The 20,767-nt window shown below is 36.9% G+C and overlaps 1 protein-coding gene across 4 annotated transcripts in view; it reads left to right on the top strand.

The window, feature by feature from the left end:
- The window catches only part of LOC150078048 (heat shock 70 kDa protein 4L-like), a 215,676-nt gene that overhangs the window by 101,400 nt on the left and 93,509 nt on the right, over positions 1-20,767 (top strand). For all 4 annotated transcript variants that reach the window (XM_090385252.1, XM_090385251.1, XM_090385254.1 and 1 more), the window contains exon 7: positions 3,097-3,173. In XM_090385252.1, the coding sequence (XP_090241378.1) occupies positions 3,097-3,173 (77 nt within the window). The remainder of the gene's footprint in view (positions 1-3,096; positions 3,174-20,767) is intronic.

Raw genomic sequence — 20,767 nt, 5'->3', positions numbered from 1 at the left:
TTAATATAGTTAATGTTCAAAAATATTTGCCTGCAGAAATACGCAAACCAGACGCTGAGAGAAGTCCAAACGCAGATATTTTCAGATGTATATGTGTCCAGTAAGCTACTCCACATATCGAACACAATTTTGTCTTGCTTTTTAAACTCATCTATCGCTGTCCATTTGTATAGAATTGCAAGGCTGTTACCTCTCCAAATCCTCAATTTCAGTTTTTTTTTAAGGTGTGGTCTCTCTGCTTTGACCCAGGATTCCATATGCAATCTTACATTTGCCTTATACAGTGGGATTATGATCTCCCTATATCTACAAGCAAATGTTTAATAAATCATTCATAGGACACCATGGGCCTGCTTTTTCACTTCTGAGAGAACTTCATCCACTCATATTGTAACTCCCAAATTCTTTTCTTCCTCTTCTGTTTTTAATTTGCCTGCACCAGATATGTAAATTATTTTGGAGTTGCTAATCCCCAAGTGCATAACCTTGCATTTTTCTGTTCATTCTTTCTTTTTTACATCTACAAATTTTGACATCACACCCTTTATCCCTTTGTTGATATCATTTGAGAACAGAAGATTGCTTTCACACAGTAAATAGATTACCATATTTTAAATAACTTTAGAACAGGAAGTTTCATTCAATTGATTTGAAGAATAAAAAAAATGAAAAGCTTATTCATTTGTGACTGCATTACACTGTAGCTTATGATATTTTGTTTGCATGTAGAGATGCTTGAAAATAGAAATTCTTTTAATTTATCATCTCTTGCCGCTTTTTTTTTTAATGTGTGTTGTTTGAATATGCTGTTCGTTTGTTGTTGTTGATTTTTATCATTAATTTATCATGTCATGTATTTTTAAGTTATTCCTCAATTATGGTCACTCCTAAATTTGATTCAATGTCTAGTAAATATAAAGACACAAAAGGAAGCCTGCTTCATTGACAGTCTGCAAGAAATTATAAATAGACTCAGGAACAGTGAAAATCATAACTCATAATGTTATGAGTCTGAATTCACAGTGGATTCTTTTACAATGTGTGATATTAAGGGAAAAAGGACAATTGAAACAATTTTTTGATAATTCAGAATAACTAAAGTAGGTATTAATGTAATCTCCCCCCCCCACTAAGCATAAGATGGAAAATGGTACATTGTTTTAATGTATTTTATTCAATAGCAAAACAGGTGGATTTTTTTATCCTAATATTATTTCTGAATATATAATATCTAATTTGTTATTAACATAGGATAAGGAAACTTGCCAAATTCATTCACAGTCAAAACAGCTACTGACTGTGTGCAAATTACAAATCCACTCTATTGTTCCCACATTTGGGGAGGTTGTCCCCAAAACATGCTGAACCTTCTAGGTCTTATCCAAGAGGGCAGGCAGGCTAATTAATGAACCCTCTCTTATCAAAAGGCATGGAGCAGAAACCACACATATTTGATTTCTGTTGCATGTTTTTTCTGCAAATAATTCCAAGGGCATTCCACCTCTTCTGACTGTACTAGTCCTAAACATGCATTAACTAGTCAATGCATTCATCAAAGTAAGGTAGCAAAGGTTTGGGTGTTATAATTCACACAGCAATTGAAATAATTTAACAATTGTATGAAATATAGCCCCACATCCTTTAATACTTTGCTGTATAGGTAAATACAGCATGTCCTCCCAACCTTTTCTTACTACTGAATACATCATGAATTGTCAAACTAATAGAATAAACTTATCTGCAAAAAGATCTAAACCTCTCAAACACTTCCTTATTCGTTTTACAAATATGTGTGGTCTCAGTTCTAATCTCAGTATAGATTAGAACTCAGACCACATGTATTTTTCTGACAGAATGCCACTTATTGATTGATTCAACCACTGCTCATCGCAATTGTCTGAATCATTCACTGTATATGATTCTTTTTGTTTCAAAGGTGGAACTTGTGCATATGTCTGTTCTGATGTTACCTGTCAAAGACTTAGTAATTTGAAATCTCCTCTTTTCAATCTTCTCTAGCTTATAATCTCTCAACCACTTTCTTTCCACAACAGCCGTGTTGAATGATGTTAAAGACTTGCTTAGACTATATCCAAGTAACTCCATATCTCATACAGACTCACTGAAGTAACTCCCTGTCAATTAGATATCAGCACTTGCTGAGACTTGTCATGCCTTATAACCATATAAATTAGTATTAGTAAAAGCCAAAAAATGCAAGAAAGCAAACTTTTTATGCAGCAGTTAAAGTAATAATAATAGCAACAACTTTCATATGGCCATATTCTGTCTTATCATACTCTTTCTACCAGAAGATATCACTCCAACTTTGGAATCTCCTCTTTTTGGTTTTCTCTGTCTTAAAATCTCTCTACCACACTCTGTCAAATTCATCTGTTGCCTCTATCGTTCTCCTAATTCCACTAATCACTTGGAACCCTTTGACTTCCTCTCTCTGAAACTGAAATTTTTTTTTTTTTTTTTTTGAGTAATGCAATAATTGATTGTAACTACATATAATTCCATAATCACATTAAAAGTCACTCATGAAACTACTGACTGACATTATAAATAGAAAGCTTCACTTTCTTAACACTTGAATATAAATATAAAATGCAGAAAAGCATTTAGCAACTATCCACTGAATTAAATCTTAATTAGTCTGGAATGCATATGTGGTAACTAACTGATTACATAATTGCATCATATTTCTGCTGTATTCAACAATAAAATGTTATGTATTATGCAGAGTCTTTATCATTAACACCAAAAAATATAATGAACCCAAACAAAATTAAACAAAAATTGAATGACAGGAAGAGTAAGAGTAACTGGGAGTATAAAAGTAAGATATTCTTTTCAGATTTATGAATAAAGTTGGAATTTTAATTTAGATGTAGTTTCTACACAAAGTTAAAATATAAATTGATTTTAATTTTTAAAAAAAGAGTATCATTATTCTCATTAAGAACCTTTGGATGAGAAATGCAGGGGGAATGTATTGGAAAGACACAGACGGGGATTATAGGATTAATATATGATTTGCATTTTATTGAGGTTAATTAAACAAACACATTAATAAGTTTACAATTTTAGGGACAAGATGGAGGAGCTTTGTGATGATCTGCTTGCAAGAGTTGAATCAGCAATGAGAAGAGTATTAAGGGAAACCAGTAAGTAATATATGGGATAGCAACTACTTTGAGCCCACTTTTAATTTATATTGAAACCAAATAGTTTTACCAATAGAATTTTCAAGTAATTGTGAAAATAAGATAGGTGAATATCAATCAGCAGGCTGTCATCCATCTCCTCATTATGATAAAAAAAAAAAACCTGTTTATTGCTGCTTCATTGAGTGATTCCTTAAAAGTGCAGCAGTTAGGTAGAGCATTAGACTTGCATGCATATTGCATATCAGTTTACTTCTTGAAGGATACCTCACCCTCCATCTGTGTCCCAGTAGATATGTATGTTATACAATCTTCATCCTTTTGAACTTAAAATCCAGAAGTTGAGAGAGAGAGAGAGAGAGAGAGAGAGAGAGAGAGAGAGAGAGAGAGAGAGAGAGAGAGAGAGAGAGAGAGAGAGAGAGAGAGAGAGACTCCTCCAATGACTCTGGAGGATTTTTTTCCATTTGGATTCTTATCTAAGTTAAGATGTAGTTTTTCCTTTAATTTCTTTTAATTAAGCTCCTTTATTAACCTTTTCTCCTCTCCCACAAATCCTTGAAGAAATCACGAATGTCAAAGTTCTTTATTTTATCACCAAGTGAGTCTTCTGAGGTCTTGAATCTGTTCAGTTTAACCACTCTTCGGTGTTGAACTTTTTGCTGTGTGCACCACCAGTTCTTCAACATCTGAGGACTCAATTTAAAATCCAACTCCCTAGTTCAACAATTGTTACCTGCATTTCTTTTGCATTTTTAGGTCTCTCTTCTTGGAATCCAGAGAAATCAGTGACACATTCAAGCCATACCTTCCTTCATGTAACATGCATACAGTTGGAACTGACTTTAGTACAGATGATTACAATGTTGTCAGTTCCATTCTGGACATTGATGCTTCTCCAAAATTCTCTTGAAATGGATATGTTTTCTTCCCTATCACTTGCCTTTAATTATTTAGCAAATGTGGTCACATGGTTGTATTGCTTGCAATTAGCAATCATATCCCAATTTGTGGGCTGTAAGATCAATAGCATATTGGGAAAAGAAGATGAAATTCATCTTTCCATCCCCATACTCCCATTGCTGACTCATCTAATCAAGGTTGTCATAGATCAACAGTGCATTCTCCATCGAGTTGTTCTTAGTTGAGGTAAATCTTGACCTTAAGGCAGAAATGATGGCATGGCAGAACCACTCCTGGATCAAGGACAGATTGGGCTTCTGGGACATTAGGCAATAGCCTAGTGGCCAGATTGTACATAAAATTGCATTTGTATGTAACTTAATGGACTACTTGTGGATCTCCCAATCTGCCTCTTCGGGTAACTGACCTAAGCTTTTTTGAGTGACTTCCAAATCACAGGATTAGCTCTTGAGTTCTCAGAGTGGTAAACAAATGTCAGTTAACTGACATTTGTTTACAACTCTGTGAATCCAATGCTGTTTGGAATTTTAAGTTTCAGCTTGAAATTCCAGACAGCATTTCCACCAGAAAAATAGTTGATCCTTAGGTGGCTTATGACTAGAGAAATTCTTTATAATGAAAGTTATGATGTTGCCATCTTCTTTCACAGCAGCCCTGTTGAACAAACTTAAAGACATGCTTAGACTATATCCATGTAACTCAATATCTCATACAGACACACTGAAGTAACACCCTGCCAATTAGATATCAGGACTTACTCAGATCTATCATCCCTTATAACCACATAAATTAGTATTAGTAAAGGCCAAAAAATGCAAGGAAGCAAACCTTTGATGCAGCAGTCAAAGTAATAATAATAGCAACAACTTTCCTATGGCTATATCCTGTCTTATCATACTCTTCCCACCAGAAGATATCACTCCAACTTTGGAATCTCCTCTTTTTGGCTTTCTCTGTCTTTAAATATCTCTACCACATTGTCAAATCCATCTGTTGCCTCTATCTCGTTCTCCCAGTTCCACTAATCATGTGGAATCCTTTGACTTCCTCTCTTTGAAACTTGACTTTCTCCAGTACAATTTTCCTAACAGTGAGGTAATTTTCCTTGGTGATTTTAATGTTTACAACTCCTGCTAGCTGCTATTTTCTGGTCACACGGACCTAGCTGGTCGAGATGCTGAGGCTTTTGTAATTACTGATGACCTCTCAAAGATTGTTCATTTACCTATCAGAATACCAGACAATTCTAACTATGCAGCCAACACACTTCATCTTTTTCTCAGAAACAACCCCTCTAAGTACATGAGCAAGGCAGTTGGTCCACTAAATGCCTTCAGATCACAACTTGTTGGTCTCTTCTCCAAAGGAGCCTTTCCCTTGTGGCCACTCTCGACCTCATGTTGTTTGGCATTATAAGAATGGGATGATCTGTGAGATTTCTTTTCTTCTTTTCCTTGGTTGGATTACTGATTCAAATTTTCTGATGTTAGTGTTTGCTCAGATCATGTCAGGGAAATTATTCTTGTAAGTTTGAAATCCTTTATTCCACAGTCCAACTTAAAATCTTGTCCTCTTATCTAAACCATGGTTTTCCAATAAATATACCAAGCCTTTTCAAGAAAGAATGTTTCATATTGTAATTGGCTTATAACCTAATCTCCAGCCTATGCTGGAGATTGGGTTATAAGCTTTCAGCTTATGACCTTTCAGCTATGAAAGTGAAAGCTTTCATAGGCTGAAAGCTTTCACTTTCAGCCTATGCCAAAGCTCGCAACAATTGTAAAGCAGTTATTAATCAGTAAAACTAGATTTTGAACAGGTTAAGAGTAAAAAACTTGCTTCTTTTCCAAATGGTAGTCAAGCATTCTGGTCCCTTGCCAGAGCTATTGGCCACAACTTTTGCCCATTTCTATTCCCACCTCTGTCAAGACCAGGTGGTTCTGTTGCCACTTCAAAGATAAAGCTGACCTGCTAGCATCTTACTTTTCTTCCAACTCATGTATAGATGACCTTGGTAAACCGCCTCCTATAATTTCCAGTACAATCCATTCAGTGCCTCCTGTGATCTTCCGTTAAAAGGATGTCAGAAGATTGTACAATTTCGATGCTAGGGTCCTGTTTGATATTTCTCCATTTGTTCCCAAAACATGTGCTCCTGAACTTACCCTGTTCTGTGTTGCCTTTTTTAACTGTCTTATTCCAAAGGTGTTTTCCCTTCTGCTTGGAAATTTGGTGAAATTTCCCCTTCGTTTCCCTCGCCAATCTTGTTGCACTTCTCTATACTCGTTCTAGCAACTCTACATCCTTCCTAAAATGAGGTCTCCAAACCTGTATGCAGTACTTAATGCATGGACTGACCAATGCCTTATACAAAGAGATAATCACCTCTTTTTCCCTTCTAGCAAAATTCCTGTATATCATTGACAAGACCCCGTGACCTGCTCTGGCAGCCTGTCTGCACTTCTCAGAAAACTTCATATCTGACTGCATATTCACTCCCAGGTCTTTTTCATTATCTACTACCATAAGTGTAGTACCACACAGTTAGAACATTTCTCTGGGGTTACTTCTACCCGTATGCAGTAATTTGCATTTGTCAATGTTAAACTTTGGTTGCCACTTCTCAGCCCATCTGCCCAACTTGTCTAGATCCTGTTGCAGTACCATACTGTCATTACCACCCCTTCTAACCTTTGTATCATCTGCAAACTTGGACATTAAGCCTGATATACCTTCATCAGTATCATTGATAAATATACAAAACAATAATGGGCTCAACACCAAACCCTAATGGACTCCACTAATAACATTAGTCCATGGACACTGCTCTTCATGGACTAATGTTATTAGTCCATGAAGAGCAGTGTCCATTGTTTACTGCTCTCTGTCTTCTTCCCACTCAACCACCCTTTTCCATTGTAGCAACTTGTCCTTCATTATACTGCTCCAATTTGTATAGTAATCTTTCATGTGCATCAATATCAAAATCTTTCCTAAAATGCAAGTATATGATATCAAAATTATTTTTTTCATCCCGTTCCTTTGTAACTACATCATAGTATCCAATCAGGTTGGTCAGACAAGTCTTCCCCTTAACAAACCCATGCCATGTCAGAATTATTACTGCAGTCTTGTCTAGATGATCCTGCAATGCTTCTTTAACCAGTGACTCCATTATTTTCACCGGAACAGAAGTTAAACTAACAGGTATGTATTTATTCGTGTCACCCTTTGAACCGCTTTTGTACATAGGGGATACATTTGCACATTTCCAGTCCATGGGGACCCTTCCCAAGTCCAAGGAAGCTCTCATGATTATGGCTAAGGGTTTGGGTAGATCCTGTCCATCTCAGTTGCCTTTCTTATATTTAACTTCAACAATTTGTCCTCCACTATGTTCTCAGTTATTACAAAATCATTATGCTCCCTGTTAGAGTTTAATAAACTTCTGTTCACTTCTCTACAGAATTCCTCATGTGTGAATGTAGATGCAAAATACTAGTTTAGTTTGTCAGCTATCTGAGCAGGATCATCAACAGTTGAATGATTGATATCAAATGGACCAACCTAAAGTTTATATAAGTAAAGAAGTCTTTGTTATTGTTTTTTTTTTTTTTTTTGTATCCTTTGCCAAATATTTCTCGGCATCTGCCTCTTTTTGTGAATAGGTAGCGTTTTCATTTGTGGCTTGGTGGCAAACATTGTGCCTTCGTGAACTGATACACCATTTCTCAATTTCCCTTGGGGGGTAAGAAGAACACACAGTGTGTTCTTCTTCCTCTATTTATCATTTTAGGATAATTTAAAACAGTTTTAAAGGTTTGAGTTGTGAAACATTTTTATGTACCAGTGAGATACCGGGAAATTGTATATAATTGTAAATAACTTTAATAAATTCAATAGTTAGGTATTTTGTATAGAAAGAGAGTGAATCTGAGTGTCTGGAATGAAGTTTCCAAAACCTACATTAAGAACTGTTTCAAATAATGTGGATTAATTATTCATTGTGGTTAGCTAAGTCACGATACTGATCACATTGAAAAACCTGAAGATGAACAGGAGTTTAATGATGGGTGTACATAGATGGTGATCTACAAGTTATTACAGCATTAACAGATAAAGAAATTGCCAGGTCTGCTACTGATAATTTCACCAAGGAGGAGGAAAATAAGGCTGAACACGAAAGAATTCCAGTTACAAAACGGCAAAATCATGATGCTATGGCTGTCCTGAGGACAGGTTTGGAAGAAACTGGCAAGTGATCGTGAATATAGACTTATACAATTAGTAAAATAATAAGAGGAGTTTACCTCAATATAGTGCGTAGAACACTTCCGTATGATACCCTCCAGAAATTAAAACGAAAAAATCGACAACTTACCGGTACATAGAGTAAAATATAAATAAATAATTAAAAGAATCTAACGAAAATAATCAAAACGATTTTCCTTCCTGAAGCTGACAATGCTTTTCGACCGTATGTCGTGATCACAGGAATGAAAATTACCGAATCGGGTTTAACCTGAACTTAAATAGAGATTATTTGTCTTCGCGCATGCGCGTAAAGGACCACGCATCGGAGATCAAATATGGCCGCCGAACATTAACAGAATTCTCGTGTAATTTAATTTCAACAGTTTCACTAACACTCAACGGTTTCAACTAACACTGGCGACATCGCGTAATATTGTTAAGCTTGCCTTAAAATCTCGATATTCGAATAAACAAAAATACCTTTCTCAGGTTAGGAAGCTCCGCGATAAATTAAAAAATTATCTACATCCGAACAATTGGTCTGTATTGAAGACCTCCATAGATTTGCGACGGGAAGCACAGGCCTCAGAAATAAAAAACAGACACGTTAATAAGTTGCAAACATTATCAGATAGGTCAAGACACATTCATGCGAATTCTAACACATTGTCGCACAAGTTCATACGAGTTGGGTGACTTCCCCCCCCCACAGACACACAACATGCTACCACAGAATATGCCAGCTAGTTCACGAACACCCCCTCACCCAGTATCCAACATACCGACATATCAACAGGTTACAAATCTTTCCTCGTGTACACTATCGCAGGACCAGATTTCGCTTTTATCCAAAGGACTAAATTATAATTTACCACCTCGAAAACTGCCTAAAAAACAATGCGTAATTGATATTGAATTTGGACTTCGTAATGTTCCACAAAAAGATGTATTTATTCAACAAGTTAACCAAGTAGTGAATAACATAAAAGAAACGCGACTTCCTAGATTGAATACACATGACAGTTCAGCTTTATGAGAACTTCAGGGAAATAAGGACATTATTATACAGAGGGCAGATAAAGGAGATACAGTGGTAATACTAGATAAACATGATTATATTAATAAGTTAGATTCAGTTGTGTCAGATACCTCCACTTATCGTGAAGTAGACCCAGCACTGTTTACCAACTTGGTCAATCAATACAATAAAACGTTAACCACGTATCGAAAAAATGACTACATTACTATGGTTCAGTTAAAGGAATTGAAGTCCAGAACATACAATATTCCTGCACTTTTTGGTCAGGTAAAATTACACAAGACTGGGTTTCCTATTCGACCTATTGTTTCCTACAGGAATTCGGCATTTTCATCCTTAGCCACACATGTTTATAACATTATAAAACCCTTTACACAGGTAATACAATTTGGGATTAAGAACTACGATACATTATTTAATAAGCTTAAAGACTGTAGACTCGGCGACAATGACAATTTATTCTCACTAGATGTTACCTCATTATATACGAATGTAAACGTTGAATACACATTAGATATTATTTGGGATATGTTAAATAAAAACTCAACACCGATTAATTACACGAAGCTACCTATTAAGGAAATTTTTCACTTAATTAAACTGTTAGTTGAGGCTAACTACATCACCTTTCGAGACAAGGTGTACAAACAAATTTTTGGATTACCAGTGGGTTTGAGCCTGAGTGGCTTAATGTCAGAGATCTGTCTCTCAACGATTGAGCAGATACATTTGACACCTTTTCGAACCCGTATCACATACTATGGGAGGTATTTAGACGATGTTCTAGTTATTACAGATAGTAACACTATCCAAGACATTTTACATTCGTTTAATATTCATTCTAGACTCAAATTTACATTGGAAAGGGAGGATACGGATACAAAGTCATTAAACTTTCTAAATTTCACGCTTACCCGGGACTCGAATAGAATACAATTTAGCATCTATCGAAAACCTACAAACACCGGTATGCTTCTACATTATAATAGCTATCACCCGTTCACCTACAAAAGATCGATTATCTTTAACCAATTTCTTAATGCCTATAAATATTCAACGACGGATTCTGCTTTGGACTCAGAAATACAAATATTAACTAGCAGATTCTTAAACAGGGGTTAATTCCATTACCACAATAAACCGAATTAGGGTACAAGCTAAGGATAAGATACAAAATACTACACCAATCAACAATAGTAATATCAAAAAATACTTTATTTCTGTCCCATATGTTGAACAGTGGCACAAACAGCTTAACAGATTCTTTAAAGATACCGAATTTAAAATTGTAGCTAGGCCAATACGTAAGTTACACACTATACTGAACAATCGCTCGGTTCTTTCAGCATTCGCAACACAAATTAATGATCTGGTATACAACATTTCTTGCGGTGATTGTGACTCGTCTTATCAAGGTTCCACCAGATTGTCTCTTAATATTCGTGTAAATCAACATGAAGCCTCTGTTCTTGCTTCTCGTTCAGCAGCATCAGAATTAGCCTTTCATGCCATTAACGAAAAACATACTTTTTTATTTAACGAGGCCAAAATACTTAACGTTCAACGTAATTATACGCGACTATTAATTGCTGAAACCGTTGAAATTAAATTACATGAGAATTCTGTTAATGTTCGGCAGCCATATTTGATCTCCGATGCGTGGTCCTATACGTGCATGCGCGAAGACAAATAATCTCTATTTAAGTTCAGGTTAAACCCGATTCGGTAATTTTCATTCCTGTGATCACAACATACGGTCGAAAAGCATTGTCAGCTTCAGGAAGGAAAATCGTTTTGATTATTTTCGTTAGATTCTTTTAATTACGTTAATTTGATTTTTAATTGTTTTAAATTGATTTGAATTGTGTTAAATTGATTATTTAATTATTTATTTATATTTTACTCTATGTACCGGTAAGTTGTCGATTTTTTCGTTTTTTCCGTTTTAATTTCTGGAGGGTATCATACGGAAGTGTTCTACGCACTATATTGAGGTAAACTCCTCTTATTATTTTACTAATATTATTATCAATGTAGAACATATTGAGCAGTACAGCTCTGATTCATACTATCTAAGACTGTTATATAATATAGAAAAATCTATAAATAGACTTTGTAGTGATAATTTAAATAAATCTAAAATAAGTGACTACTCTATTTTAAATTATAATCATATTGGAAAGTGTTGTTTTTAATTAATATGTATATTAATTAAGCTGTGCACAAAAAATTTATTTTTATATTGATAACCTGTAGATAATGTTCTTTCGATTTTCACATATCATTTAATTGATAATAAACTTTAGGTAATAAAATGTAATTTCATGCTTTATATCTTTATTTTTTTTAGCCTATGGATAATATTCATCAATTTTCGCTTATTAGAATCAAAATTTAATTTGCAAACGTGATCACTATAACCGGTGCTTACTACACTTAAAGATTATTGTATTCATTATCAGAATAACAAATTGTAAACTCCTCTGATCTAGTGGTCTTGCCAGAGTATAAACAAGAATTTTTTTGTTTTACTTACCCTTTTAAACTCTTGTATACTTTGATAGATCATCATATGCGCGTGATTGTTCGGGTCGGGTGATTTACATGCTGTGCTTATTTCAATTGTTTTAGTTTCTTAAACTAGTGTAACCATCTTAATTTTCATCTAATGTCTTAGATATATATACACAGTTTGTAACAAATGATTATAGAAGTGCTTTTTGCTACTAATTTGTCCAGTAATTTAGGATTTCCTGGCAGTATTGCTAAAGTTAAATTGGACTTTGTTGTTTGCCATTATGAGCACATTGTTTGTTCCTTTGCCCGTTGGAGCCCACATACTGTGAAAAGTAAGCGGTTTGCTTCTCACCACCCGAATTAATCCTAGCCTGAAGGAACATTCCTTGGTCAGTAAGTAAACTTTTACTTGCTGTTTGCACCAGTTTCTTGGTCAGTAAATAAACTTTTACTTACTTAAGTAAATAAACTTTTACTTACTGACCAAGGAAGCTTGGTCAGTAAGTAAAAGTTTGCTTATGCTCACTGACCAGGTGAGTAAAAGCAAACCTCTGAGGCAAACTTTGTCAGCAACCTTGCCATATCTCTCCCTGTAGTGTTTAGTGAATTTTGGGTACAGTGCCGTTGAAAAGTATGCAACCCTGCTCGAGCTGCAAAAAACCTTTTGATTGCCTGATAAAATGTGCAAGATTTTGCCAGCTTCTTTTTTGAAATTTTTGTAGTGGCATAAAAGATTTAAAATAGACTGCACAACTTAGGAAAGCAAAATTAGCATTAGTAGAGGCATATGATGCAAGAAAGCAAGCTTATGCAGCATCAGCCAAAAAAAAAAAATTCCACTTCACCCCTCCATTCGTTCGAAATACCTGTTCAGCTGAGCCTTAAATTTATTGAGGCTTAAAATGGAGATGTTCACTCTGCCACAAGCAAAATAGGGATTCGTCAGATAGAGCTGACATATTGGCTGTTCCCTTGGCGCACTTGCCTTTCTCCCCCACAGGCCCTGAGTTCCAAGCGATTTTCTTACTGTGATAATAGAGTGCTCTCTAAAGTGATATAGTTTTGTTTCTTTTCTAGTGTGCTTATTCTTTTGTTTACTTGAAGTGGTTCTGCACTTTAGAAGTCAAAAGTAAGAACCAAGAAAGGAAATCCACCTTTCTTAGTCTTTATATTTATTACTAACCAACTCTACTAATTTAAATAACTGCTTGGTCACTGGTGGCATCGCTCCTGCCTCCACGTGGTGGGGCTGATAACCTGGGGGAAAAACCAACCCTCAGGGCTAAAAGGAGCAGAGATGGAAACAAATGAATTTCCACGTTTAGAGCCAAAGAGCTCTCAACAAATTGACAATCACAATACCGAACATGACTTCTCTATCCCAAAGAGAATGAAGAAAGGCACTGGCAGACAGGAATTACCAGCATTCCTGATTATACATTCTCTGTCAATGCAACCTGTTGGCATGCTCTTCCCCTTCATCATTCAGAGATGCCTCGAACATGCTGCAGGTTCACCAAAAATGGTGAAACATCTTCAATCTGGTGATTTGTTAATAGAGACCACCAATTCTCGACACTCTGAACTACTATTACGTCTGACATCCTTGAGTGGAATCCCAGTTCAAATCACCAGTACCACCCTCAATTCTTCAGAGGGAGTGATCACTGAATGGGATTTATTGAACATCCCCAAAGATAAAATAGTTCAGGAACTTAAAGAACAAAATGTCACTCAGGCAAAAAGGATCATGATCCAAAAAGATGGCAGTTTAGTCCCTACCCGGAGCATAATTTTAACTTTCAGTTCTCCAAACCTACCATCTTCAGTCAAGGTAGGATATTTAAACTATCGCGTTTGGCCCTATATCCCGAACCCTCTAAGATATTTTAAATGCCAGACATTTGGCCATTCCCAGACAGCATGCCGTGGAGATACAACTTGTGCAAACTGTGGGTGTAAAACTCATACACAAACAGAATGTAAGGCATCAACTCCACAGTGTCCAAACTGCAAAGGCAATCATCTGGCATATTCCAAAGACCGCAACCTCTGGAAGTTGGGGGGGGAAATACAAAAATATAAAATTGAAAATAAGGTTTCCTACCAAGAGACAAGAAAACAAGTAAAATTAAGTATGCAAAAATATACCTATGCTTCTGCTACTTACAGTCACCAATCAGTAGCATGTCAGATGGAAGTGACCATCCCTCAAGACACACTGACTCCAACTGGGCTCCATCAGTCCTCTCAGTCCAGCATCCATCTCCACCAAATGTAGTAGACCAATGCAATAATATACCACTGATAGTTCCATCCCAGAGACTTCCCCGTTGTCAAGCAGTGGATAATTTGCAGAAATCAGATCCTTTTGAGGTGAAGCAATCTCATCTATCAAGCTTGGACACAGATGACATAACCAACCAAGATCTGCTTGAAATACATGCAGATGACGATATGAAAAAAAAGCAATGACTTGGGACACCCTAATTTTTCAAGAAAAGAAAAATCAAAACTCGACAGATGTAAACAAGCCACCCACAAAAAACAGACAGACTCAACTTCCACCCACAAAACTAAATAATGGAACAAATCATGCAATGGAATTGCAGAGGTTTTTGCAGCAATATTGACGATATCTATGAATTAATTCACCAATTCAATCCTGCTGCCATGTGCCTACAAGATACAAATTTAACACCAAAAATCTCCATTTTAGTCAAAAATTATACCATCATCAGAAAAGATCGATCTGAAACTAGCAGCCTCCATGGAGGAGTAGCTGTACTCTTAGAATCATGAGTCCTCTTCAGGCGCATTCCTTTGAAAACACCATTAGAAGCTGTTTTGACACACGTATAGTTATCGGTATCACATTAACAGTGGTCTCTATATATATCTTCTGCCAAACCATCCATGCACATTTCAGGATCTGGAAAATCTTATTTCTCAGTTACCATCTCTGATCTGTCTATTAGGCAATTTTAATGGACATCATCCATTGTGGGATTCCTCTCGTCTCAGATGGACGTGGTGAACTTATTGAAATACTTCTTGACAGAGAGAATCTGACACTGTTGAACACTGACTTACCCACATACATCCATTTTCCTACTGGGTCAATCACTGCCATTTCTCTCAATCTGCTCTCCGATCCTCTTCCCAACTACAGAGTGGACAGTACATGACATCCTCTAAACAGTGACCATTATATGCTGATTTGTAGCATTCAAACCACCCAGTCCACAGAAACAGAAACAAAAACAAAATGGAAATTTTCCAAAGCGAACTGGACAAAATTTATCAATCGTATCTTTTGATGAGGATATCATTATGTCTTCTGCTATTGGCGCTGCCACCGAATATATCACAAAGCAGATACTAACAGCTGCAACAGCCGCCATCCCACAGTCTTAAATAAGAACTCATCGGCATACCAATCACTGGTGGAATGGTGATTGCAATAAAGCGAAAAGGGATAAAAATGCAGCATGGAACACTTTCTGCAAATATCCCACCGCTGCCAACCTTATTAACTTCAAGAGACTGAGAGCCAAAGCTTGTTTCATCCGGCAAAAGGCTAAAAAAGATTCATGGGTAAAATTTGCCTCCCCAATCAACAAAGATACTGATACCCGAATAATCTGGGAAAAACTAAAGAAGCTAAGCGGGAAATATCATATTTCACCTTCTCCTGTTATTAACTGGAATGTGAACGAGATCTCTCCTGGAGAGATTGCCGATGCCTTGGGAACTGTGTTCTGTGAATTGTCCACCTCAAGTGCATATCAACAGTCTTTCCAAAAACTGCCAACCTTATTAACTTCAAGAGACTGAGAGCCAAAGCTTGTTTCATCCGGCAAAAGGCTAAAAAAGATTCATGGGTAAAATTTTCCTCCCCAATCAACAAAGATACTGATACCCGAATAATCTGGGAAAAACTAAAGAAGCTAAGCGGGAAATATCATATTTCACCTTCTCCTGTTATTAACTGGAATGTGAACGAGATCTCTCCTGGAGAGATTGCCGATGCCTTAGGAACTGTGTTCTGTGAATTGTCCACCTCAAGTGCATATCAACAGTCTTTCCAAAAAATTAAATCTGAAGCTGAGAAAAGGAAATTAAACTTCAAAGCTACATGCCATTTATCCTATAACCAACCATTTACAGTATCTGAACTGAAAGAATCTATATATACCTTAAGAAACAATGCTCCTGGCCCTGATGGAATTTACTATATAATGCTTCAACATCTTAATCAGAAATCACTATCGTCAATGCTAAAATTTTACAATCGGATATTCTCAGAACATATATTCCCCACTTCCTGGCAACATTCTTATATAATAGTATACCGAAACCTGGAAAAGATCATTTATAGACCAATTTCTCTAACCAGCTGCTTGAGTAAGACTTGAAAAAATGGTTCACCATCATCTCACCTGGTATCTTGAATCCCAAAACATAATCAGTAACAATCAGTTTGCTTTTCGAAAGAATAGATCTTCCCTAGACCTCATGACAAAAGCCGAATCAATCATAAGAAATGCATTCATCATGGTCATGATATGCCTTGATATGGAGAAGGCTTTTGATACCACGTGGCAATATGGCATCCTAAGAGATCTCCATTCTATTCATATGAAAGGACATTTACCATATTTTATCCGAAGCTTCCTTCAACATAGATCTTTCCAAGTGAGGTACCAGCAGATTTTATCTCAAACATATATACAAGAAGAAGGAGTCCCACAGGGCTCTGTTCTTAGTGCCACTCTGTTCTCACTACAAATAAACAATATTACAAACTGCATTCCAAACACTGTTGACTCGTATCTCTATGCAGATGACCTTACCATATCTTGCCATGCCCAGAATATGAACTATGTCGAGAGGCATCTACAAATATCCATGGCCCCGGGTGCCAAGCGATTCTTGCGTGTTTATAAAGCATTTTTCCTCCAAGTGACAGAGTTTTCCTTGTTTTTCTCGTAGAATTAAAACTTTCTGTTAAGTAGCTCTGCTTATTTAAAAACACTAAGAAGAGAGCCCAGAAGAAGGCAAGTACCTTTTTCTTTAATTTAGCTAGCCGTACTAACTTACTAACTAACTCTACACTTGGCCACCAAGCAGCACTGCTCCTGCCTCCCCGTGGCGGGGGCCGGTAATCTGGGTGGTAAAGGCAAACCCCCAGTGCCAAAAGGAGCAATAATGGATAAAAATCATTATCCAAACTTAGAGCCTTTGAGCTCAAGAGCGGAAGCATCTAACAATGACCATGACTCAAGTCAACCTAAAAGACTGTGAAGAGAAGCAGAATGTCATGAAGATTGTCCAAACTTCCTGGTGATTCATTCGCTATCTACCCAACCTATGGGTAAGTTATCACCATTCTTAATTCAGAAAATCTTGGAGTCAATTGCTGGATCACCAAAAATGGTTAAAAAACTGCAATCCGGAGACCTTCTGATAGAAACAGCCACCTCAAAACATTCTGAGCGGCTGTTAAAAACAACAACATTTGGTGGGTTGACAATAGAAATTACTCCCCATAAAACACTAAATTCATCAAAAGGTGTCATCAGCGTGTGGGACTTAATTACAGTCTCCGAAGAAGAACTACTCCAAGAACTCAGCAGTCAGAAAGTAGTAAATGTAAAACGATCATGACGAAAAAAAAAGATGGAAATCTTACTCCAACAAGATCCATCATTCTGACATTTAGCACTCCAGACTTACTATCCTCTATTAAAGCTGGTTATTTAAACTGCCGGATTCGACCATACATCCCGAATCCTGTTCGTTGCTTTAAATGTCAGAAATACAGCCATTCCCAGCAGGCTTGTCGAGGGGAAGCCGTATGTCCCCTCTGTGGCTCTAAAGATCACACCCAAGCAGATTGTTCAGTCAAAACTCCTGTTTGTCCAAACTGCAAAGGAAGCCATCCAACCTTTTCCAAAACTTGTGAGCTATGGATAACAGGAAAGAAAATTCAAAAATACAAAATTGAAAATAAAGTCACGTTTCCTGAGGCACGTAGACAAGTTATGTCGACCATGCCTAGTGGTCGTTCTTATGCAGCTCGCACTCGAAATTTTGTTTCTACTGCAGCTCAAACTGATGTATCAGTTCCGCCTAACACATGTCTAGCGAATTGGCTTAAATTTACACTTTCAACCTCTGAAAAAGATAATCCTTATAATCCTCCAAAAAAAACTAGCGAAGCCACAAATACTCCAATCAGTATCCCTACTCATACCCCATTGGTCCCAGTCGAAAAAGAACAATTAAAATCTCACTCAGTCTCTAAAAAAATGGAATCGCCTAACAATAATATGGATGTAGATGAGCTTCTAGGTAACGAGGAGCCCATTCTAGAACTCCATGCAGATGACACCATGGTTATTGGACGCCCCACATTCCCAAAAAAAGACCGGAAAAAATGTCCCACGAACAAAAGTCAGACGAAGCATCCTTAGCTAAATCTAAATAATGTATAACATCATACAATGGAACTGCAGAGGACTAAGTAGTCATTCTGATGACTTAAGGGATTTACTAGCTCAATTCAATCCCATAGGTGTATGCCTACAGGAAACTTTCTTGTCACCCCAAATTTCACCAAAATTCTCAAATTATGTGATATACAGACAAGGTAGGAGTTCAAACTCTCCTGCCCGCGGCGGAGTAGCTATTCTTGTTAACTCTGACATTCCATCCAGGCCGATCCAATTGAGAACCACTCTAGAAGTGGTCGCAGCTCATATTGCAGTTGGTATTTCAGTTACCATTGTTTCCATATATATTTCACCATCTCTACCACTTCCGCATTCAGAACTTGACAGCCTGATTTCACAACTCCCAACTCCAATTTGTCTCTTTGGTGACTTTAATGGACATCATCCATTGTGGGGGGTCTGCTACAATGGATAGAAGATGCAAATTGATGGAGGAATTCATGAATAATAATGATCTTAATTTATTAAATCCTAGCAACGGGATCTGTTTCTGCAATAGACTTGTCAATTTGTTCACCATCTATCTTTCCAATCATGACATGTTTAACATGTCATCCCTTTAACAGTGATCACTTTCCAATTATTTGCTCACTACAAACAAGAGTAACCCCGAATCCTGTTCAACGATCCAACTGGCAGTTTAAAAAGGCAAACTGGGGAGGCTATTCTGCCCAAATATTCTTAGACAGATATTATGTTCAAAGACAACATATTGATGAAGTAAATACTTATATAACCAATCAGATTCTCACTGCAGCTAATGCTTCCATTCCAAAATCCACGCCTTATCGCAAACACAGAAATCACTGGTGGAATACAGATTGTTTAATTGCCAAACAGGAAAAAAACCGTGCTTGGAATAATTTCCGCAAGTATCCCACCACTAGTAACCTAATTGCTTATAAAAGACTCAAAGCAAAAGCTAGACAAGTTAGGCGGAAAGCGAAATGGGATTCATGGATTGCTTTTGCCTCAACCATTACCAAAGACACGGATACACGGGTCATCTGGAAAAGAATACAGGCATTAAATGGCAAATTTGCTCGGCTGCCCTCTCCGATATTTCATTGGAGAGGGAAAGACATTTCTACTCCTGAAGAAGTTGCAAATGCATTAGCAGAATCATTTGCAAAAATCTCAGCTTCTGCCACCTATGCGTCCACCTTTCAGAACATCAAAGCAAGTGCAGAACGGTATAAAATCAACTTCTTCACGTGCTGCTCACTGTCGTACAACCAACCATTTACATTAATAGAACTTCAAGAATCATTAAACAGATCTTCCAATAGCACTGCAGGTCTAGATGGAGTTCATTACATTATGCTAAAGCATTTACTTGATGAAGACTTGAGAACTCTATTAATTTTTTATAATCAGATCTTCACTGAAAATGCCTATCCTTCTTCAATGCGCCATTCGTTCATTATCGCCTTACCAAAACCAGGAAAAGATCCTTCCTGTGTTGAAAATTACAGGCCAATATCTCTTACAAGCTGCGTGTGAAAAATTTTCGAAAGGATGGTTCATACTAGACTCACTTACTTACATCCTGGAGTCAGAGAATCTCCTTCCAGAACAACAATATGGCTTTCGTAAAAATAGATCAATGCTGGACGTGCTTATCAAAGCTGAATCTCATATCTGCAATGCCTTTGTCATGAAACAACATGGCATCATGGTATTATTAGGGACCTTTACTATCTGGGGCTTTGGGGCCATTTGCCGGAAATAATTCAAAATTTCCTGCAATTGCGCTCTTTTCAAGTCCGATATAAAAACGTCCTCTTTACATCTCACATTCAGGAAGAGGGAATCCCACAGGGATCGATACTCAGTCCAACACTGTTTTCAATCCGAGTTAGCAGCTATAGAAATTGAAAGTGAACTATAGAAATTGAAGACTGAACGAGCCAGTTTTGTCTACTAGCTGCCTACCTTAGCCCCACTATGCCGCCATGCTACTCTGACTGTTCATGTTGAATGTACCTTGTGGCAAAGAAGAAACACCTGTTTTCGTGCTCCTGCAAATGCATCCAGGATCAGTCTGAAATGTGTATTTAAGGATCCAAAAGATTTAATGTCACAGTATTAGCTTACTTATTGAAAGGTGTGTTCCTTGTCAAGCCTTACATTTTAAGTGTGAAAAAGTCAGGGGTCATTTTATTTTACTGCGGAATATGGCAATTTCAAAAGGATTAATCAGTGGTACAAGACTTATAGTCAAAGTTATGTATCAGAATTGTTTGGATCTAGAACTAATAACAAGAGAAACTAAAGGAAAATGGGTACTCATACCGCGTGCAGATTTGACTCCATCTGATTTGATTTTGCCATTCTCATTTAAG

Source organism: Mastigoproctus giganteus, chromosome 11 (assembly GCF_048544385.1).
Source record: "Mastigoproctus giganteus isolate SK-2022 chromosome 11, ASM4854438v1, whole genome shotgun sequence".
NCBI lineage: Eukaryota > Metazoa > Arthropoda > Arachnida > Uropygi > Thelyphonidae > Mastigoproctus > Mastigoproctus giganteus.
The sequence above is the reverse complement of the archived record's forward strand: the minus strand, read 5'-3'. Positions and strand labels throughout refer to the sequence as shown.